The 22,719-nt window shown below is 47.4% G+C and overlaps 1 protein-coding gene across 1 annotated transcript; it reads left to right on the top strand.

Annotated features, from left to right (window-relative positions):
- Positions 1-6,966: 6,966 nt before the first annotated feature.
- LOC144170003 (endochitinase-like) lies at positions 6,967-22,027 on the top strand. Its single transcript, XM_077699494.1, has 8 exons — positions 6,967-7,503; positions 8,626-8,847; positions 11,923-12,185; positions 16,131-16,234; positions 17,829-17,952; positions 19,710-19,901; positions 20,534-20,656; positions 21,705-22,027. The coding sequence occupies exons 1-8, from the start codon at positions 7,419-7,421 to the stop codon at positions 21,855-21,857; spliced, it is 1,266 nt and encodes a 421-aa protein (XP_077555620.1). The 5' UTR covers positions 6,967-7,418; the 3' UTR covers positions 21,858-22,027.
- Positions 22,028-22,719: the final 692 nt, after the last annotated feature.

Below are 22,719 nucleotides of genomic sequence, written 5' to 3'. Positions count from 1 at the left end.
ACGATTCCACCGCAGCTCGAGGCTTCGGCAAGAAGCGGTGACCACGCCACCCAATTCTTGGCCGTCCAGCAGGTGATGGCTGCCCTCGACCGTCAGCGGTCCGAAAGAGCTCCCTCCACCGGAGGTGGTGCGAATAGGTCGCGACAGGGGGCAGGCCGTCACGACGTTTAGGCGGCGTCCTTGCTGCAGGCATCAATAAAGTTGTTTCTCTCTCTCTCTCTCTTGAAGAAAAGCTTTCTACCTCTACCAGCCAAATGTTCTTTCATGGCGTGCGCGACAACAAACTCCCAACGCGGCGGAGGCGGTGGCGGGAGGAGCGGAGGGCGGAGGGCTTCACTCACGGAGCTTACTGTAGATGGCGCGGTGAATTTACCCAGCGTTCCCCGCGCGGAAGTGCCTGCTCGCCGCCGTCGGCGTCGGTGGTACGGCTTTTTCGTCTGCTTTAGCGGTGGTTGTTTTGGGCCTGTTAGGGCGCAACTTCACGTTCATTGTGTGCTGCCTTCGCACAGCTTGATTAACTTGTTAGACAGCACTTCCAGGGTAACCCGCACCCGACGGGATTAAGTGGTTGTACGGCAAACATACGTTAAGTATTGGTTTGCAGGGGGGGGGGGGGGACAAAATGTACAAACCACATACAGACATCCGGCCGCTAGAGAAACTCTACCTTTTGCGCACTGCTTGCCACGAATGGGACTCCGTTTTCTAAATTGGTGAATACGAATTCGGTTGTGTTTTAAGAGGTACTACAAAAGGCGAAGGCAGCAACTGGTTCTGATAAATAGCGATTATAAAAGTTCACTCAGCTCTCTCGCAATTCTCAAACTTACTGAACTAACTATAGTTTAAATCGGTATAAATGGGAATCCGTAAGCTCACATGCCCAGTTGTTTCGGTGTCGGCGCTTTTGTCGCGCAATGGTGTAGCCCCGAGCTAGCACATCAGGATGGCTAGGTTCCGCTATCTTACCCTTCGAAAGACGCTCCTCTCTGTTTTCTTTCTCCGGCTCACTGCCGGGCTACAGCGGCGGTGTCCGCCGCTCTAGTCAGGCCGTGGCCGACGCTGCGGCTGCGTTCAGGACGCCGCCCCCGCGAATTCCAGGTAACGGCTGGCAGAATCTCTGGTTTCACTCTTTGTAGAACCACGTGTGTGAATTCAAGTGACTTTGGATGGGCAATTGCTGTGGATGTTGTGTAGCCGTTTCGCTGCTAGAGACGCTGATGACAGCCTCTGACGCCGACGACAGCATCAATGTTTTCGCATTCAAAAAGTGTGTGTGTGTGGGGGGGGGGGCGTTTGCCCTGAGATATATCAACCGGCGTTGAACCGGCTGAAGAACACGCATTTACTCACCGGTGAAGAGAGGAAAATTCAAGCACAGGAAAAGAATTTTCTATGAACTGTGAATGCGAAAGAATTACAGCCGAATTGCACAGCGCTGAGTGCTACTTTAATATTTGCGATACTCGTGTAGTCTTCGAGTTATGCTGCGCGGGGTGTGCTTTCGAGATTTGATTGGCACATGTTACTTTTCACGTGTTGTATTCGAGCGTGTTGATATTGTCACGAAGCCAAGGACGACGCAGTTGTTTGGAAAAGAAACAAGTTTATTGGAGCGAACTTGTGCTCCCCTAACAACTGAAAAGAATACAGAGGCGGCGAGGCAGCGGTCAACAAAGTGACGTACGTGCGTCGGCGAGCGTCGCAGAATCGAATGCCCCGGCGTCTGCTCTGCAGGCTTTTTATCTTTCGGCGCGCGTGGTTCTGGAACCGTCGATTCGCATCGAGAACATTGTAGATGCAAGAAGATTATTCCGGGCTGTTCACGTAAATCGGAATGCTCTCCCTATCACAACAGATAACACATGCGGCACAGAAAGAAGGAATGGAACACGCGCTTCCCTTGGCACGGAGATAACACAGACCGGCGCAGCCGGGCGGTAAAAGCAAAACACAAATAAACAAACCCAATGTATGGTTTGCGGCAATATTCTGGGCTGTTTTGCTAGGAATTCAGTCGCATTTCTCTTAAATCAGTATGGTGGTGGATATCGCTACCCGCCGCCTCACTTGTTTTGCTTTCATCTCCGGTGTGCTTGGGAGGGCGGTAACGTTTCGCGACTGCCCATGTTGCCACCACCGGCAATGTTGAGGGAGTAGGCTCCATAGCCGTGTGGTACGTAATGCCAAGCAGAAGAGCAGGAGAAGGTAGAAAAGAAGAGATATAATTTTACTGTATCAATACCGTGCGCGCTAGACGATGTCCTTAGTCAAGGACCCGGGTTGATTTTGCTGCCGTCGTCGCACAATCCACAAGCTGTCGCTGGACTTCAAAGCGAAAGCTGGTGTGTTCTTTCTCCCATTGTTCGTACCCGGGGTCGGGGATAGTGTCAATTGCTGTCTTAAGTTGAAAGGCCCACACCGTGTGACAAAGTGAGGCAGGCTTCCACAGTGTGGATACGTGGTATTGGAACGGGCACTGGAAATGGCGTATAAGCGGCTGGGGTGGAGAAAAGTGTTGGTTTGAAGCTTTCTGGGCAGCGCTTTTTGCTCTTTGGGGAAAGAGCTGTGGCTTGACGGGCACGCCTTGAGGGGGAGTCGGTGGTGTTGCATAATAGCCTGATATGTAAGCGGCTGTTGGTTCACCCCTGCTGATCGCCTAGTTCTCGGGCACTTGTATGAACGAGGAGGTTCCCAAGGAGACTGGAGGAATGAGGTGTCCAAACGATGGCGATCATTTTCTGGGGTGGCCATAGACGCCACAGTTTGAAGTTTTCTTTATTTGACCTCAAAGCAGTGCGCGCGCATACAAAGGAATTCGAAACATAACGGCAACATCGCAATGTGGCGTGGAAAATGGGGAAAAAGCTGCGCCGATGCAGCTTGACTAAGTCCCGCCTTCCAAAAAACAAAAAGAAAAAAATCAAGAGGGAAGACAGAAAGGCAATCAATTGAATCATTGTTACAAATGCATATATTTTGGTATATAACAACACATTCAAAGCACAACTTTGTTATGACCGCAGACATAATTTGTAAAACAATTCTTCTATCTTAATACACTCATTTTACCAAAAAAATATTCAATGCGTTGTAGGAAAGTTTTTTGTCGATGAGCAATCTACACGCCCCTTGAGAATCTCTGTGAGGGTGGTCGGTGTGCGAGATGGCCAGTGCGATGGCCGCTTCTACCACTTGCATATAGGTCATGTGTGGGAGGGCGAGGCTCGATAAGACGTTTTTAGGGATTGTGACTACGGTCGCCATGGCATGAGCCCGAGCGTAGTCTTCCACGTCCGTGTAGACCACCTGATCATCTGTGCCGTACTTTCGCTGTAGCGCTTGAGCTCTGTCTTCTCTTCTGCCCTTGTGATGCTGGGATACACGTTACGTGGAAAGGTAACCCCTGTACGTAGTATCGGATGCTGCCTGGTACATCTCCCATTTTTGGGCTTCACTGCTGCGAGTTTGAGTCGCCATGTCGAATTTGCAATTTCTTACCGTTCGGGGTGGTAGCGAAGCGTTGTTGTTAGGCAGTTAGATGCGCCTCATTGAGCTACTCCACGGTATAGTGCAGCTCTAGACGGAGCAGTTTTTCGGTTGACGTGCTCATCGACATATTGAGCGCTTGCAAAGAACTGTTTTCGAATTAGCGTCAAGCTTCGGATTCCTGCGTCAAGTCTTTTCATTCACTGACCATGACTCCATGTATTCACTGACCATGACTCACTGACCAGTATTCACTGACCATGACTCCAGGTTCCGGATGCCGGGCGACCTATGCAAGCTAGATGGAAGGGCCCTGCACCGAACCCGCTTAAAGTGGCCTGTGCAATCCACTTCCTGTTTAAAGCCGGACGAACGTCCACCTCTCTGTGGACGAAGTGCTCAATTACGGAAAGCATTGAGCATGTTTTATCTGTGTGTCCTCGCTGTACAACGCCAAGACTGGCGATGACGGCTTCCTTGCGTCTGCGCTCGGTCATTACATTACAGGCGTTCTTGGTCCCTGAACATTATCTTGTATTGCGTCGCGCGCAACGAATGCCCTGTCGCTTTTTATGAGACGGTGGCTTTATGAAGACACGGTACACGTTAAGACACAGGGTTGTTCCCACCCTGCCTGCATGTGTACTCTTGTGTCTTCTGATTTTTTAGACTGTAACCTTCCCGTTATCATCCCCCCTCCCCGCCCATCTGATGTAGTACACAAAGCAGGCTGCTAGGGTTACCTCGTCAATACATTCCAACACTCTTTATCAATCTCTGCATAATAACTAAATGAAACAACTATACCCCATCCCCTTTCTCTATACTTGGCACACTCAGGAGCCTCTCAGCACTAAAAACTTTTTTGTACTCTGAAAGCCCCGGTCCTTACAACAGAGGGAGTCATTCGTTTCAGCGCAAACCCTGTTTATAATGCTTTCAGCATTGCGAGACCATATTGCTAAGGAAGATGTAAAGGCCTCCCAAATTTATCGTGGTTAGGTGCTGACATCTAAACTACGCCCCCCCCCCCCCCCCCCCCCCCGAAAGAAAAAGTTCTGCAGAAATTCAGGCAATTATCTACTCATGCATAGCATTTTTATGCCGCCTGTCTTCAGTGTGAGTTTTTTCTAGCCACATTTTTGGCTCTTTCTAAATGCTTTCGGACCAATTATCTCCGATTACGCTAATATAATGATTACAGGTGAAACTTTCGCGATATCTTCAATATCGTGGAAAAGCCATGCGTTATACGTTTTGCCATTTTCCGTAATTTTATAATATTTTTCTGAATTTCTAGTTTTTAAAAATTTTGCCCCATCGATCATCCCAATTTACGTTATTATAAGGATTAAATTTGGAGCTTTCGCGAAATCTGCATTATTGTGGAAAGGCAGGGCGTTACACGGTTCGCCATTTTCCGTAATTATCACATATTTTTACTATTTATTATTTTTTTGTTTCAAAATTTCGTTCGACCGAGGATCTCTATTCCCGCTATTATAACGATTACAGGTAGAACTTTCGCGCAATCTGCATTATTGGGGAAATGCAGGGCGTTACGCGCTCCTGGCTGAAGGGGGGGGGGGGGGGGGGTGTACTCGGCAAAGAATGCTACGCACTAAAACATGCGTTATCTATTAATTGATGCTCACTTGCTCATGGTTAAACAACATTGTAGTCAAAGATTGAGTGTTGAGTTATGTTTAGAATGCAAGTCATGACCGTTGGTCTCGTGTTCTTAACAAAACTGGATGAGAATACGTTAATTACACATGCGATTACACTGCAGTTGCGTTCAAGAAAAAATCTGAAGGGATGTTTAAAAACGCGAATAATGGGGGTTAAGTGTTAGTTTTAGTCACCTATGTGACATATCATACGCGACATCTTCAAGGGCACAGCTGAGCTACATTAGGACCTTTGAGAACATTGTGAAAGGTCTCGTGGCATCTTACCTCACCGCCCGAAAGTCCGACACTGGAGAAGAACAAGACGGTTTCCAGTTTGCGGTAGATATTGCTGAAGCCGGGAGGTGGAGGAATTTATTTATTTATTTATTTATTTATTTATTTATTTATTTATTTATTTATTTATTTATTTATTTATTTATTTATTTATTTATTTATTTATTTATTTATTTATTTATTTATTTATTTATTTATTTATTTATTTATTTATTTATTTGAGAGAGCTGGTGCTGCTAGAGCAGCCGCCCAGGGGGGGGGGGGGGCGACCCTATGCCCTGGCCTTGGCTGGCAGTCCAGGCCCTCTTCACCAATATGCGCTGAGTCCAAGGGTCTGGACTTTCAGGCAGGCTGTCCACTGATCGTAAGAGGGGGAAGGGTTGGGGGGTAGGCCTGGGGTTTGTCCGCCCTCCCATACTTGATGGTATAGGGTGCCTGGTAAGGTACAGAAATTACAGGTGCAGGTGGTCGGTTATAGGGTGGGGTCAATGGCATAAAGAAAGGTACGACGAAGATAAGAGATTGTCTGTATTCTTCAGAGCCTGGTGTCTTCTTGTCTGGATAACTCGGGAGGTGGAGCCGGGAATATCCTTCTGCTTTGGAGGAAACACCGCCTTGTTATGTAGAGGAATTGCGTTTCAAGCACAAGCAGCCTCAACAAGCCACCGAACTGAAACAACTGTATAATCTAGTAATTATAAGCCTTGTTTATGTCTTCATAAGGAATGGTTCCTTAATAAATTTTTCAGCGATAGGTTCAATTTAGTTCACGCTAAATGTACATCCGATTCTCCGCAAAGAAATATAAATGTAATCAGTAGAACACTTCAAAGCCACATCAAAATGCACATTCTTGATTGGCATATGCCAAGACCCGATCAGCCTGTGCAAGTTTAAGCCAATATGAAGGACGAAACTCGTCGTCCTTGCGCTCAGAGTCGGTAGCGCAACGATAGCGCGCAATGACGGAAGAAGCGGCGTGTGAAACACAATCAGCTAGTTTCCTCTTTCCGCATAATTTTATCCAACGCACGTTCGGCTGAAGTTTTTCACGTTAAGGGTTAACATCAACGTGCCCTACTTGCTTTACCGCATCACGTCGTTTTACACGCAAACACTGGAACCGAACTGCCGTCCTTGAAATGTTGTTGTGCTCCGCCACAACTGCAATCAGAATCATGTTCTGGTCATTCACGTCCAGCCATTTAATGTAGAAGCGGGAGTGAATCCCGATTGACGCCTACAAACACGTCAAAACATCGCGCGACACCCACGCAGAGAGCGCGAAATCCGGAGACGTACACGTGCGGCTGTCGGGTCAACAAGAAAATTGCGTAGTCGGTATGTGCTGCGTCTGACCTTCGCGCGAGCACGAGCCGTAATTGAAAGCGCAAGAGAGAGAGAGCGGGAACAGAAGCATAAAGAGGATTTGAAATAAAAAGCAAGCGCGAAATCGCAGCCCGACGCTGTACTCCCAAGCCCACGAAGGGCAGAAAGACCGCAGGAAGTGGAAAGGGACGGCACGACGCGTCCTAAGCGTTTGACAGAGAGGAGGCCCCGGTCGGAAAGATCACAGGAATCCGGTTGCTGACCATTGAAGTTTACTGCAACTGCGGCGGCAGCCACTCGGGTCAGACGGCTTTCTGTAGCGAGAGTTAAGATAATTCCGCCGATAGGGCCGCAGAAGAGGGAGGAAGAATCAGCACGCCCCCGGAGTGAGGTTCCTTGTCCATGCTGCCAGCTCCTAAACGCACCAAGCTGTGCCAAGCACCGGACGCTGTCTTGAACCCGCGAAGCGCGGGTTTCCTCGTGCGACCTGGTGCAATCGGATGCAACATTGCAGTCACTTTGTGCAACCTGCTCTGTAACAAATCTCCGCTCCAACACCGCCCGGCTCCACTGCCCGGGGTGTAGGAGCAGTCTCGAGACGTGCGGATCCACAGGCACTGCCGTAGCTGGATCATGGCGAGCGCCATGTGGCTGTGTGCCCCAGCGCTGGTGGTCCTGATGTCCCTTCTGCTGCAGCCAGCCTCGGCCGTGAGCAAAGGTGAGATTTTCCTTTTTCTCGTTGTACCCATCCAGAATAGACTTGGTCCCTTTCAACCAATCTTCCTGCTTCATTCTGTTCAAAAGGACTTGTTCAGAAAAGATTTGTGCTGTAATGTGAACCCTTGGTAACATAGTAACTAAAAAAAAAGCAAAGAAAGCATCCTGTCTACACTACAGTCGCACTTGAGTACATGTATAAAGGTTACCTGTTACGAAAGTATACAGCCCAAGTGAGTCACGGGGTTACAAAGACGCGTGGCTACAAGCATTGTTGAGCTGAGAACTTTATGCACAGGCAGATAAAGCTGTGACCGCAAAAATGCCGTCCTCAAGTTCTAGGGCCACAAACCGAAAGTGAAAGTAGCGTCTGACAAATGCAGATTCTACACTGCTGGAGAAGTTTCGTAAATTTGCCTTGCAAAATTTGTTCAGAAAAAAATGCAAATACTTCTCTAGCTGCCGGAGCAGACGCCAACTATGTTCGAAAGTGAAGTAGGGGCAATATTTTGAGCTGCCACGGTTTAAAATGCATGTCAAGGTTTCTTTTTCTCCATCACTGCAAAGTATAATGCTGCACATTTTTAGTTTACCCACGTCCTCGCTATAAGGGCAGAGGACAATTGGTGAACTGTTTTTATTGCGGTACTTTCTGATGTTTCACAGTTTGATTTCGTAAAACTGGTACAAGATAAAAGAAGTTTAATAATCAAAGATATCGCCATTACTTTAAATGGCGATGCCTTCGTTTTTAAGTATTTAGGTATGAATATGCGAATATTGCAATTTCTGTTGTTGGGGTGCGTAGCACAATGAATGGCCCCACAAGTTATATCACTCAATTATTCCTCTAGGATATGCTCACCACACCGTAAACGGTACAATCAATTATGACCCAGCATTTTTTTCGCGCAGTGATTTAATGAATCGCACCATGATTTACATTACTGGCGCCTTTCTCTATGTGTGTGATTGCGGTTCTGCATAAACATTTAACTATTTAGCGCTTCGGAGAACGCCTATAGAGTTAGCCTTGCTTGTAAAGGGTGATGTGCCCTCCCCTTAATCAGACCTACACAGATAAAAGATTCTACATTACCATGTTTTTTTTTCTCGCGCACAGGTAGCGACGCAATCCACGGAATCACCATTCCCCGTAATAAGTTCGAGGTGCCCGTGGTGTGCTACTACTACGGATGGGCGAGCCGCCGTCCCGCCCCCATGAACTACCAAGTGGAAAACGTGCCTCTCGACATGTGCACTTTCGTGGTGCTTGCCTTTGCCGGCATAGACGAAAACACGTTCGAGCTGAAGAGCCTGATTCCCGAGTACCAGGAAGACGAGCGTAAGTACTGCTACCAAAACAGTACCAAGCAAAGAACTACGCATTTCTTTTCCACCGTGGAGATGAACTGATAGCCGTTGTTTCGATTTGGTAAAGGTCCTTGGAGCCTCAAACATACACCGGCACCGCGAACAGCTCCCGAACGTTTATAACTTTTCTCCAAAAAACTTAACCGCTGGCAAACTCCTGACAATTGCGTCGTATGGAATGTACCCATTTCTTTGTTTCCGCTGATTTAAGTCACGTATTTCACCCTGACAGGTTTTTGTTCAGGTTAGACGTCTTTTATATTACTCGTCTCCCGTTTTCAACGTAGCGGTTTGCATGTTTTTCATGGGTATAGCCTCACATGACCCGTTCTGCAAAAAATCCGATGCCATTGTTGTCGGCGTTGTTAGTGCCACCAGCGTGGCTATACGATGATACCAAAAGCCCCATTGGCTAAAATGTCGAAATAGTCGCCCATAATCTCACCCCATTGGCTCTGAACGTGGGTATGCGCCGCCCTAACGTCGTCATTGGCTTCCCATGCAGGTTTGCGTAGGCCTGACGTCCCCATTGGCTGGGACGCGGCATGCGGCTGTGAACGCGGGTATTGCGGAGGCCTGACGTCCCCAATTGGTATACGACGACCCGACGTTTGGCCTAGTGAAACGCTTTGAGGTCAAACGTACCTCGTCAAACAGTAGCCCCAGCTTGACGTGCAATGAGATTGCAACGTTGCTTGGTACGTCGTTTCTCTCAAAGCTAAGGTCACCAAACGTTCAGGCTGAATACAGGCCTAGCAACACAGGTCAATTAACCCGGGACGATAGCAGTTGAGCTGTGAGAATCACGGCCGATTCACCAATAACCCTTGACTGCGCGGTCAACCTACCAACTCTGTCACAGAATTGAGCGAGGTAATAATTTAGTGGCCGATGTCTCGGACGGGAGGAGCGACAAACAACTCCCCCTTACGCGCGGATTCGAGAATGTGGTTCGGACCTGCTAACCGGCGATAGGTCCACGCCTGATTGGCCGCTGGCGTGAGGCACGAGACGGGGCACGGGAAAACAGTTTCAAGACAACGGGCATTTACTTCACATTCACAGGAAATTCGAAACAGACAGACAGGAGGTTTGACGAGTTAATACACACTGCAGTTGACACCCCGTTGGGGTCAGAGCTGCCTAGACACCGACACGAAGTACATTAATTACAATGAAAGAAAAGGTACACGCCGTTACGAGCCCGAGGAGAAGACGACAGTAAATGAAGGGGACAGTAGAGTATACAATAGGCGGGGTTGGAGGCTTCCCCCAACTACTAACAATAGGCCCGCTAGAAACACATACCGCGTGGTGCACTGAAGGAGGCGGATAAGAAGCCCGTGCAGTCCGCATAGGGAAATACAACACAGAAGATGAATAGGAAGAGTCCGAGGAAAGGTGGAGAAGGGGAGAACATCTTAGCTGCGGTCCGGCTGATGGTCTCGCCGGGGTGACGGAGGCTGTCGGTCGTCTGTGGTGGGGCGCCGCTGATCAGCGACGCAATTTGGGTGAACTCCGGCCGCGCACTGTCGCCTCCTTGAGGAATCTTCGGGGGCCCGAAGTTCACCGCCGTCGTCGCTCGGCCTCCCCAGCACAGCCCTCAAGGCCGACGCCGCGTCCCGGCCGTACGTCCGGCCACCACCAGTTCTCAGCCCATGCTCCCCGGAAACCCCGCGCTGCCCCACGTACACAGTCCACCGGGCCGCGCGTCTTCCGAGAATTCCCGGGGCGCAGCCTTCAGTAGGCCGCGGCCCTCTCGCCCACCTCTCTCCCCGAAACACATGGCCAGCCGACCCGGGTGCGACAATGGCGGCGAGAACATTCCTTCGCTTTGCGGTACGGCTCCTCTCGGCGAACGGCAAGAACGGCAAGGGACATGAATTTCGCGACAAACTCACAATGCTGACACACTCACCCGAGCTAATTGGCTAGTGAGGCTATCACTCACAATGCATGTAAGGAGTCGTAAATGTCTCTCTGAACATTTTGTTGCTGTTTTCTAGCGAATCATTCAAAATCATTCAAACAGAGTGTTTGGATGCGTCACACCTTATTTTCTTGCACTGCATTTGTCCCAACGTGCAGTTTGGGAGCCTAATGTGTGTGTGTCTTAAGAAAAGTTTCGTATTATTGTTACCATGCCTTTATGCACTTTTTTTTTCGAATCACTTCGATGACACTTACACATTGATCGGCGTGTTTAGTTTTATTTAAGTACATTCATCCCTCTGCACATCATGTCGTCTTTCTCTATGTCCCGCCACTTTTTTGTAACAAGGCTGTCTTGCACTAGGTTCTGACCGAAATTGCGTGCGAATATTGGGTCGCGCCGACAGACGCACACGGGCTCTCTCCAGAGCTAGGGTGGAAAGCTCTGTAGCTATCAATCTGATGCATTGAAAAAAAAATGCACTGAAATTGGCCGCTAAGACGACTATCACTACGCTGAGTTTCATTTACATTTCATGATTAGTTAGTTTACAGCGATTTTGTAACGTTACAGAATTCCTTTCTGCTGTCAGAACATGGCCGTCTATATACGGACGGAGTATGGTCACAGAAAACGGCTGTTACTCCTCTTTCATCAGAACTAGCCTGAAAGAAACTATATGACAATTCATTTCGAAGTAATTCTAAAAAAGATATGTGTGCGGGTCTTTATTCTATCAATATAGCAAGTCATTAAACATAACTCAATATATTTATCCACGAATACAACTTCACTGACCTTCCATCTTCGCAGTCGTGGAAGGGCTCTAATTTTTTTTACCAGTCGTCGTATCGATTGGTATGGAGAAGCCCGTTGCTGGCGTTGCCAAAATTCTGCTATTGCACTTGAAACAAATTCCTTCATTCATCCATGCATCCTTCTGTCTTTCTAGTTTTTTTCTGACGAGCACTCTTGCTTCACCAGCATTATGTATTTGCATAATTTATTAGGCTACATCTTCCTCAAACGCCGTACTTCATGGTCGTTATCTGTTTCCGATATTCAATTGGGAGCGCGCCCACATAGTTTCTTTCCATTGCGTGCACTCTGCAGGAAGGTACCGCAACTTCACCAACCTCAAGACCCAGCACTTGTATTTGAAAACGATGTTGGCCGTTGGAGGGTGGCACATGGGCGGAGGAATATTCTCCAAGATGGTCAGCACGCCAGAGAACCGGGAAGCGTTCGTCTTCAGTGCTCTACGCTGGATGCTGGATTATGAGTTCGACGGCCTCGAGATAATTTGGAAGTACCCCGGCTACGAGAAACGTGGCGGCACCCCGCAGGACAAGGAGAACTTTGCACTCCTTCTCCAGGTAGGTACTTCAAGCAATAGTGACCGGTAAAAAGCGCAAAGGCTCATGGGTACATTGTTTTCTCCCGCGGAGTACCGCCACTTCCGGTTCGGGAGCTCTCCTAGCCTTCCGTACGCCAGCGGCTTTCACGCGCGCCTGTGCCTGCTGTTTATCTGTTTCCACCACGGGAAAACGCTCATGCATCGGGAATTCCATAAATAAACAATGATTGACCCTACTAGTGGTTTATCTGACAGGTAAGCACCCTGTGACAAATATACAACACGCACACAGGCGCCTGAAAGCTGCCGGCGTACGGGAGGGCAGGAGAGATCTCGAACCGGAAGTGGCGGGAGCAGACGACGTACCCGTGAGCCTTTGCGCTTCTTCCCGTCACCTGTAATCAACGAACTCATATTTGATCTCTTCAAATGAGAAGGCTAGTTTATCAACTACAGGTATAGTTCCTGGGCCATAAAAGGGTTCTATAACCACTCTCCCTGTCTGAGAAACTTGAGGGTTCAACTAAAATATCCAGTGCAGAGTTCGACATTTCTCTAGAAATCTTTGCATCGGCTGAAGGAGACGTCGGAACACAGAGCGTCGCCGCTGCATTTAGCTTTAACAAAGCAGTTCTGTCAACGCTGTCGGGAGCTAATTGACAACACAATGATAATTCCGGTGCAAGTTAACGATAATTACGGGGCAGTGAAAGAGTTCTTGTTCTGAAGCAACAATATGGCAGCTATCTAACCGTTTTTTGAAACCCGCTATACAAACACGAGTGCCGTTTTTTTTTTTATGAAAGGATTACAGCTTTCGGTGTTAGCCCAGGCACTGAACAATGAATTCTACCATTTCAGCTTATTACTCCGAGAAAAAAATCTTTTTGGGAATGCACGTTGCCCATAATTAAATGCAGTGTCTCTCAGCCCAATACGACAGAGAAAAAGTGAAACAGAAATGTTTAATGACTCGTATAAACCAGTAAGCATGGTCATCAGGCAAATGAAGGCAGTTTGCCTGTGCCGCGGTTCTATCAAGCCGCAGCTCAAAGCGTGCAGGTAGGAGTAGGAACCACTGCGATCACACAAGGTACCGGCCAGTCACAGCACCTCCTCTAAAGCACACTAACCCGCCACGGTTGCGTAACGAGCCACCACTATATATGCACGAAGCTGTCCAAAACTAAGTGGCGCAGGCCACAAAACCTCTTTTGTGCACAACAGTCAAATTTCGGTACCGCGCGCAAAGAATTAGAGCACCGTGAATGCAAACACAAGCTGTATCCCCAACTGAAACAGATTGTGATAACGGGCTAACTTACGGGAGTGTCATTTCGTCTGCGTTCTTAAAGCCTTAGCAGCTACTCGCCCGTAGTGATGTACTAATTGGCCAGTATATATAATAATTTTAAATAAAACATTACTCGTATCTTTGGTTAATTTTTATGTGGGATTGAGGGAAGCTATATAGGGGCACATTTTATGTAATTTGATACCGTTGGGGCGCTCACAAAAGTGACAAATCTGCTCTCTCGAAATGAAACGAACATACACCGAGGAGCGAGGAGTAACATTTTGAGCCTCTGGATAGCGGAAAAGCGAAAGTAAATGCCTCTAGTACACCCCCAGCACATATGCAAACGACGACGCAGCAGCAAAGGAAAACGTCCATGAGCCACAAAGGGCGATAAAGAAGCTACGGAGAAGGCAACACCGTGGCGATAGCCGGCGCTTATCACAGTCATACGATCGCTTGCAATTGAGAGCGTCGGCTTCGAGTTTCGCTTGCTGTCCAAGCAACCGATATCGCGTTAGATAGACGCCAAGTGTAGCTCTCATTCTTTCATGGCATAAACAACGGTGCCCGGTCACATTTGACATTAGTTTCATTACGCCATTTAGAACACAGGCAAAAAAATTGGGGAAGACGGAGAGGGGGGGGGGGGGTTCAGTTATTTTATCTTAATCAAACAAGGATTGATTGATCGATTGTGGGGTTTAAAGCGCCGACACTAACACAGGCGATAAGGCGCGCAATAGTGGAGGGCTCCGAATTAATTTTACCACCTGGTGATCTTTAAAGTGCGCCGAAATCTCGCACAACCCGCTGCGGTGGCTCAGTGACTCTGGCGTTGTGCTTTCAAACAGAAGGACACGGGTTCGACTTCCGGCCGCGGAGGCCGCTTTCGTGACAGAGGCGAAAAGCGGAAACGCCCGTGGGTTCGAGATTTCGGCGCACGTTTAAAGATCCCCAGGTGGTCAAAATTAATCGGCAGTAGCGAGAAGTGGTCATCTCCGCCGAAATACCACAGATGAAGGAAGGGAAAAACAAGCAGCGAAATTTGCCATGGTATCAACTACTCCTATTACATGGCGGCATGAACAACAAGAGGCGGTGTAACGTGTAGGAGACAAATCGAAGCCATTTGAAAGCGTAAAAGCGACTCGCAAAGCAAAATGTCGCTGGCGTCAAAGTGGCGGAGCTCTTCGACAATTTGACGCAAAACAAGTGCTCTCAGGCGTTGAGATGGACATCCATGTGTTCACATCAATAACGCGTAAGAAGTGCCTACGTGTCCTCGGATTTTTTTAATTGGCGGGGAGGGGAGCTAAACGAAACAACGTGTGCTGGTTAAACATGCCGCGAGACAGAGTAAAACTTGATATTTTATGCTCCAACGATTTTTATACTTTAACGGTGAATCGAAGTTCCAGTCGCATGTGATAGGAAGTTTAGATTCTCATTTCGAACTCTGTACTGCCCCAGCGCTATATTTAATGTTCGGAAGTGTCTTGCTGCGAAAGTTATTTATGACAGGGGACCATAATTTCACTCCGTGCAACGCCAGATAAAAAAACTGGCCGTGTATCTGCTCATTTCGCTGCAAATGTCGACGAAAGACGACAGTCGTCTGGCACCCCTCCCAAGTAAATGTCTCCTTGCTCTTTCCCGCCAACTTCTCATGCTATTCCTCTCCCGTCCCGCTCCTCCCAAGATAAACACGCCAGCGGTTTCCTCGAGTCAATTTAAATTTACCGCGTTCCACTGGTCCACGCCGAATGCCTCGATGCCAGCGCTGCCGTGCGGAGGAGACATGCGTGAATCGAAGCACCCTACTTACTTTACATGCGTCCCAAACAGAACGAGAAAACTATCTAGTGGAAACTTTCGTTACTGTTGTCGTTTGAAATTTTAAAATGCCGCCAGGGAAACCGCTTCGACCGCTTTTGTATTTTCCTGGGTGTATCGTTCATTAAATAAACCATCCGTGTATTTTTAATAAAGGAAACACTGCGAATATCACTTATGTAGTGATGTCTTGCCAGCGTAATATTTCGTTTTGGCTCAACAATGTCGAGAAGTATGAACATTGCCACCGAACGTAGCCGTTTAGATTAGGCTTTGGGTATATAAACCTATTGTGCAGCATTTGTTTCACTTTGGCCGGGTGGCTGAATCGAGGGACATACAGACAGACAGACCAAAATTTTCGCGTTCAAGCAGCCCAAGAAAGACTATCACCAACATCAAAAAGACAATATGATCAGGTTGAATATAATTAAACATAGGTCCTATAACAGCCCTTCAACGCGTAAACTAGTCTAAACATGACATTCTGCGTTCACATACCGGCCAAACAACTGACCACGAAGCTGAATAACACGCCTGTAACGTTGACGTTTTGGCGAGATCTTTTGCTGCTGTACGCGTGAGTATGCCTAAGTATAAATCATAAAATTATCCAAGCAAATTCCTAACGTTGGATGTTACCACGAGCAACAACTACAGTTTGCATACATCGTCCATATTGTTTCAGCATGTTTTTTTTCGTTTATTTGTGTGTGTGCATTCCTGTGCGTATTCCAGTTCGAGTTTGTGGGTGTCCGTGCACGTGAATGCGCCCCCATGGGACGGCGACAGCCTCGTTAACAGCGATTTCTTTCAAATCATTTTTACCAGGAGCTAAAAGAAGCTTTCGCCGCCCACCCGTTGTACCTGACCGCTGCTGTTCCCTTGGAAGAGAACTACCTGGACGACGGCTACGACATCGCTCGCATGCAACAGTGAGTTCTCTTGACTTCGGTTGGCGAAGTCCGCCGTATTAGTGAAATCAGTCAGACAAGACAGGAATTCGCTCAAACTTGCCCCCCCCCCCCCCCCCCCCCCCGCTTGTCGGAGTGCATTACGCTGACACGCACGTTGTCACTACTTCAAAATCTGTTTGCAACGAGCGTGTTTATATTGCTGTTCAAAACACGCTCACAACACAGGGACGAAGAAATAGAGAGACGAAACGGTGCTATCTCGCAACAGTTGCAAGTTAGGACCATCGCGTCTCTCTCTCTCTCTCTCTCTCTCTCTCTCTCTCTCTCTCTCTCTCTCTCTCTCTCTCTCTCTCTCTCTCTCTCTCTCTCTCTCTCTCTCTCTCTCTCTCTCTCTCTCTCTCTCTCTCTTCGTCCCATTGTTGAGAGCGCTTTGAATACCAAGATAAACAGCTACCAACTAGCCCGACTGTCCGTTCTTCTGCGGTTGTGTTTATACACAAATATACTCGTAGAACGGTCTGATGCACGTTAAGAAAAGCACGGGGCTTAAGCAATCACGGTAACGCCCTTTACTGCAAGCCAATACATTTATACATTGAAATTGGTCCTTTGTTTATGTTTCTTGTTTTGTGTGTTCCCAACTGAAAGCGTAACGTGGGGTGGTGTTATAAACGCTTATTCCTAAAATTGACAGAAAAATAATGCCAAGCCCGACTGAAGCCCTCAGTACAGAGCGATAACGAGTGTAAGAAGAGAACACGGGAGGAAAAACCAAGCGGTAGGATGTTTTCCTGTTCGGGCTTTTGGGCCTTGTTTATATTTTTTGCATTCATAATTATGACAGCATCTCCACTGCTTATCCGTCACTAGCGCCGATTGTGGCTCCGAGTACCGAGGTTTCAATAAAGCTGCGGCTCATCCGTTATGCATAGGATTCCACTTGGGCCACCAAAATCAAGCTTCGATATTTTAGGCTCCAGACAGAGGCGATAATGGAACACTGGTGGAGATGCTATATTCGGGCAGTGCCACCTTGCGTTAATCTAACAATCATCACACCAGGCAAGACGGAAACGTGTTTTAGAGGAGCGCCCCCCAGTTGCGCCGTAACAAGATTTAGCGCAACATATATCAGAAAGGGCGGGTCACACTTCGGAGTGCATACATCTAGTTGCGGTTTGAATGAAGCCTGTGGCGCTTTTAACGTCCTCTCTTGCTCTACGCCTCTGGCTTTCTCATTAGATAAGCCTCATGGGCAAAAGGCTGGGGAGTCAAATAAGATGAAAAGCCAGACTAAAAGCATCCGGCTTTAAATCGCTTGATGGACTCTCCTGTGTTTCAACTGCTGAAATTCACCCAAGTGCATACTAAGGCCTCTTCTATAGATACGCGAGGCAGACAGTTCTTATGTTTTTGCACCGGGTCGCTTAAAGGACGATTAGTGTGCCCCGCTGCGTTCCTGCGGCAAGAAGAGAAGGGTTGCTGCCTAAATGCGCGTCGCAGGACTATCGGGGAGGCAAAGTGGGCGAGCTCTGCACGGCCTCAGCAAGGGAGCAGACATTGCACAAATAAAATGAAAGCGACATTGACGGAATTTCGTGGTTCCTCGCAGGCACGTCGACTGGTTCAACGTCCTCGCGTACGACCTACGGGGTACCTGGAACCGGTTCACGGACATGCACAGTATTCTCTACAAGAGAGCCGCGGACTCCCTCTACTTCCAAGACCTGACGATCGTGAGTATTGGAGGAGCTAGCCGTAAACGCGGAAAATAAAGTAACAAACAAGAACATTCAGGATACATTAAGGCCACTTTTTTACTTGGCTATAAGCTCACCAGAAAACGTGTGACTCATGTTGCACGGAAATTGGAAACGTAGTGCACCTTTAGTACGTAAGCCTTTCACCTTTTTTTACTGCGCTTTGCCTCAAGGGTAATGAAGAGGTGTACGTCAGACTTAACGGGTATCCCGAGTTAGGTAACGAGGATTGTGGGTCGGGAAAAGTCCCGGGCCATCTCCGCTAACGGGAAACCTGGGAAGGGGAAAAGCATGCAGTGTAAAAGTGTATTCTTGGCGCCTTGGTGTTTTTGACCACGGAGATGAAACCGCTGGGGGGTAGAGGTATACAGGTTTGCTGTAAGTCTTGTGTCTTTGAAGCACGAAGCGTTCTAGCGCGAGGCGTTGGAAAACGAGTGTCCCGGTGTTTTAGTACCGTGTCTACATGATGCTACGACGACATGAGACGCCAACAGCCCGAGCGTCTAAGGGGCTTCGCCCCTAATAATCTAACGAAAAAAACTTTTTTTGTCAGCTATGTTGGCCCTGTTTCTCACGACATAACTCCACTGTACAAATTTAGGAATTTAAACAATTTGTTCCTGGCGTTTTGGTATTGTGAAAGTCTGCGTTGATAGTGCACCGGAACCTCGTACGTACGTTTCTATTTGACGCGTTTCGCCTGCTCTTGCACCCCTAACCACCGGTCCCGTTAAGCTTCCACACGGACATGTGCATTATCCTCTCATTTGTCAGGCGTGTTTTTCGGTTGTGGCGTTTAAAAACAGCAATTACTCTCAATTTTGTGCTGCCAGTGCGCAGAGTAGCTTCCGATCGTGCCATTTTTTTAAGTTCAAAGCAAGGGTTGTGAGCCCACTGAAAAATTGCAGTGCCAAAGGAGCCGGCTGAAAGTGTGCAAGAGCTTAAGAAGGATTTCTTTCGTCTCACCTATCGTGAATACGTGTCGCGTGATAACATCGCGATGTAGGACATCGAAACACTGTTAAATGCTTAGAAAGCACAGAATAGAAGCGCGAAGAAACAGTTTTCTATCGCTAAGCACTCTCATTCGCTGATTCTGTCGTGGGCCTCTGTACCTTGAGCAGGTATTCTTCGTTTACAAAGACGGGCGGACGCAGTAGTGGGCCTTCGAAGACTTTAAAAAAGACGTGTCATGGATTGTAATTCGATCTTGGCGACAGAAGGAATTCAGACGTGGTCAGTTCCTACGACCGCTCGAAAAAAAAAAAGAGAGAGAGGAGAGACTTGTTCAACCTTTAGTCTACGCGCGCTGCAGTGGACGCAAGATCTTCTTAGTCGGCTTCGAATAGTTAATTCCATCAATTTCAACTTCATATAAACTTTTACATCAGAGCTGCTTTTTTGTCTCCTCCGCAACGCTGCCGCAAGTGTTATCGGTTGTGACGCTTTGCCGGACATGGTCCTTCTCACTGACCCCCAAAATATGTTAATTTTAACTGGAAACCATGTAAACGAATAACACATTTTAAACTTGTCCTTGATGGACACTTCGAAAGATCCTTCTATCGTGTAATCCGCAAACTTTCTACATGGACGCTAACACGTGAGCACGCCAACTCGCCAGTGCTTTCCGAACCGGTGCCAAATGACCAGCGACCATGAAACGTAGCATACGAGGTAGTAAGATGTGGCGCAAAGTGTAAACATGTGAGTGTTGTCCCGCTCCGTTCCAGGCGGAAGGCATGAAGCGGCTCGTTCGCATGGGTGCACCGAAGCAGAAACTGATGCTGGGCATAGCCTTCTACGGCCGCTCATACGTGCTCAAGGATCCCCGCAAGAACGGACCGAAGGCGCGCATAAAGGTCGCGGCCACAGCGGAAGCGGGACCGTACGTCGGATCCAGCGAGCTCAAGGGCTACTACGAGGCAAGTGCGAGTGATTTGCAGTTTGGAAATTGGGCGTGTGTGTGTGTTCTCTAAACGGGTATGTAATTAGTGCCGCAGAGGAATTGAAAACATAAAAATACCAAGGGAAGATTTAGCGCTTTCCGGTCTTGACCTGTACAACGCGCCAACGTGAAATCCTTGAAAGGGAAGTAAAACTTCCCCATAGCGACATGACGCTTGCCTTTTATTTTTCAAAGTTCTAGTCCGAGATGGTTTTCCCCAGGCGTTTGCGGATCTGAATAACCTAACAGCGCGCTGATGAAAAAAGAGGTTCTTTCCTAAAAGTCGACTTCAGATGCTGCAATAATAGTCTCGTAAATAAGACAGTCGTCTTTTAAAACCACTCATTAAATGTGATAAAAGGGGTACGCAGGCATTAAATTGCGTCATCCAAAAGTTACCCTGACTACAACGTCGCACCAGCTCACGTCACAAAAATCTACGGTTACAATAAAATAGCCCACTATATTGAATGAATCGTCACACGGAAGATTTAATTAAAATTTGTCCTATAAAAAAACAAACTTTAGACACGCGAGATCTGATCTAAAAAGGAGTGAACCGGGGGATGAAGTTTTCTGTATACTGATTATTTGTATCGATTTCCGCAGATATGCCAAGATGTCAAATTAAATAACTGGACTCGGATGTTTGACCAAGAGGCCAAATGCCCCTACGCCTACAAAGGAGACCAGTGGGTTGGATATGAAGATGAAGAGAGCGTTGCCAACAAGGTGAGATTAAAAAGCAAATGGCAAGCGCACTCAACGGGTGCTTTCTCCTTCAATGCTTCACAACTTCAGCCTCATAAGCAGTAGTCGGTGGTGCCTTTTTCAAAAGGGAGCACCTTGCTTTTGCGTAACCGTTCACTACCTAAAACGTATAAGAAGAAAGCTGTGAGGGTGCATGGTTTATAGTGAATCAAAGGGAAAGTGCAACTCCGTTTTTTTTTACGCCATGCTTGCTCTCTTCATGTGATAACAATCGGGTCATAATATATTTGAATATCACCGCAATAATGGCACTGATAAAAAAAGCGACAACGCGATGACAAGCCAGTAACATCCCTGCAGTAGTTAACGACACGATACATGAACAACTTAACACATAAACTAAGCTACTCAAAAATAAAACGCAGAGTTTTACCTTAGCAACTTGTGATAACTACATATCGCCTTTGTTAGTAAGAGTTAGTATTAAGGGTCGCGCGATTGATCGTGCGAACAGTAGAAGGGTATTCTCAGTTGATGAGTACAAAGGATGCCTCGGCATTACCTGCAATAGCTAAAGTGGAACAACTTTTACAGAAAGTTGCAGTTCCCTCGCCCCTCTGGCGTACAATAAAAGCGAACTCCCGCCAACCACGTAAAGCAAGCCAGGATATCACCATAAACCCTTACAGATCATTGGTAAAAGGTTTGATGAAATTCAGAAAAAATAATGTTGTATCCCGTCTCAGTTTTACGGCCGACGCAGGAGAGGATTTTAATCATGATCGATATTTTATGCCGAATGATGCACTTTTCCATGCTGATCTTTGGTTTTTCTCAGCTTTGAACCAATGATGGCTAGAGCTCGCCGGTCAGGAGGCCGCGTGTATGGGATTGTTGTGAACAAATGGAGATTAGGTGTGCTGCTGCTTTTGTCTAAGTTTATTTTCACGCGGGCACGCACCACCTCAGAACCTAGCGCTCTTTTTGAAAATGTGTGCACGTCTGAGCAGATTGTGACAGCAGGATTTCCTATGCCTCACATACGTAATACTTTGCGTTTACACCACAGATGGACTTTATCCTACGCGAGAAATACCGAGGTGTTATGGTGTTCAACAACGACCTGGATGACTTCCGCGGCGTGTGTGGTCCTCAGGACCCGCTCATGAAGGTCATCTTCAACAAAGTTGGGCAGAAGGCGCTCCGCGAACTCAACGGCTAGAACTGAGGCTGAACGCATGTATGAAAGGTATCATCAAGGAAGCACTATTTATATGCACAGCATCCGCCACACCTGTCCCTGCAAACCTCTGAGCATGTTTGTTTCATGTCAATAAACATTTTACAAAGAGTTTGGATAAGTCAATAAAAAAGCCCATAAAAATCGGAAAAGTGTTTGGCTCAGTCATTAAAATATCAATAAATGTTTGACAAAGTTTTTGGCTGAGTCAACAGCAGTTGGACGAAGTGTTTGGCTGAGAATAAAATTGTCAATAAAATTTTCAAAGAGTTTGGCTGAGCCAACCCCTCAACATTGTGCGAATACAGCATAAACTCCTGCGTAGGAAGCCCTCCCCAATACATAATTGCGGGCAAAAGTCTACTATATTTGTAGCACTTCGCAGGCTTCAGAGTACGCGTCAAGGATTCAGAGTACGCGCACAGATTTCTTATGGTAGACCCTCCCACAGCTGGCGTTGTAAGCAATTCATCGAGAAAAATAGAGAGACAGCTGTTTATTAGAAGTGAAAGCCGAGATGTTTGCCGGAATTTCGACATCGACTTCCTCCGCGGCGGGGGAAGGGGGAAGGGAAGAGAGAAATTTCCCGATAAATCACAGGGCAGAAGAGGGACGAAGAAAGCGAAGAAATAAAATAAGAAAAAAATTCCAAACTTTAGTTCGTGTGTGTACTGCGATGGAGCAGTCTGAAGATTGTGCTATGCTCAATTTTTGAATAATTTCAGTGACGCCAATGTCGTACATATGATGAAGCAACTCCTTCAGTGCTTTGCGACCAAGGAGTACTTTCAAAGTCATTTGTCCTGAGCTTAGGAGCTCTCTTTCCTGCAGAATTAAGACGGCA

Source organism: Haemaphysalis longicornis, unplaced genomic scaffold (genome assembly GCF_048455015.1).
Source record: "Haemaphysalis longicornis isolate Haplotype H1 unplaced genomic scaffold, Haemaphysalis longicornis Haplotype H1 scaffold_2, whole genome shotgun sequence".
NCBI classification, from domain to species: domain Eukaryota; kingdom Metazoa; phylum Arthropoda; class Arachnida; order Ixodida; family Ixodidae; genus Haemaphysalis; species Haemaphysalis longicornis.
This window is presented reverse-complemented; position numbering and strand designations above follow the sequence as displayed.

Bases quoted from the DNA above. Each gene is read 5' to 3' on its own strand.
- LOC144170003 (XM_077699494.1), top strand. From the start codon at position 7,419: ATGGCGAGCGCCATGTGGCTGTGTGCCCCAGCGCTGGTGGTCCTGATG. The intron at 7,504-8,625 runs GTGAGATTTTCC...TCTCGCGCACAG, and splicing joins AGCCTCGGCCGTGAGCAAAG to GTAGCGACGCAATCCACGGA. The intron at 20,657-21,704 runs GTGAGATTAAAA...TTTACACCACAG, and splicing joins AAGAGAGCGTTGCCAACAAG to ATGGACTTTATCCTACGCGA.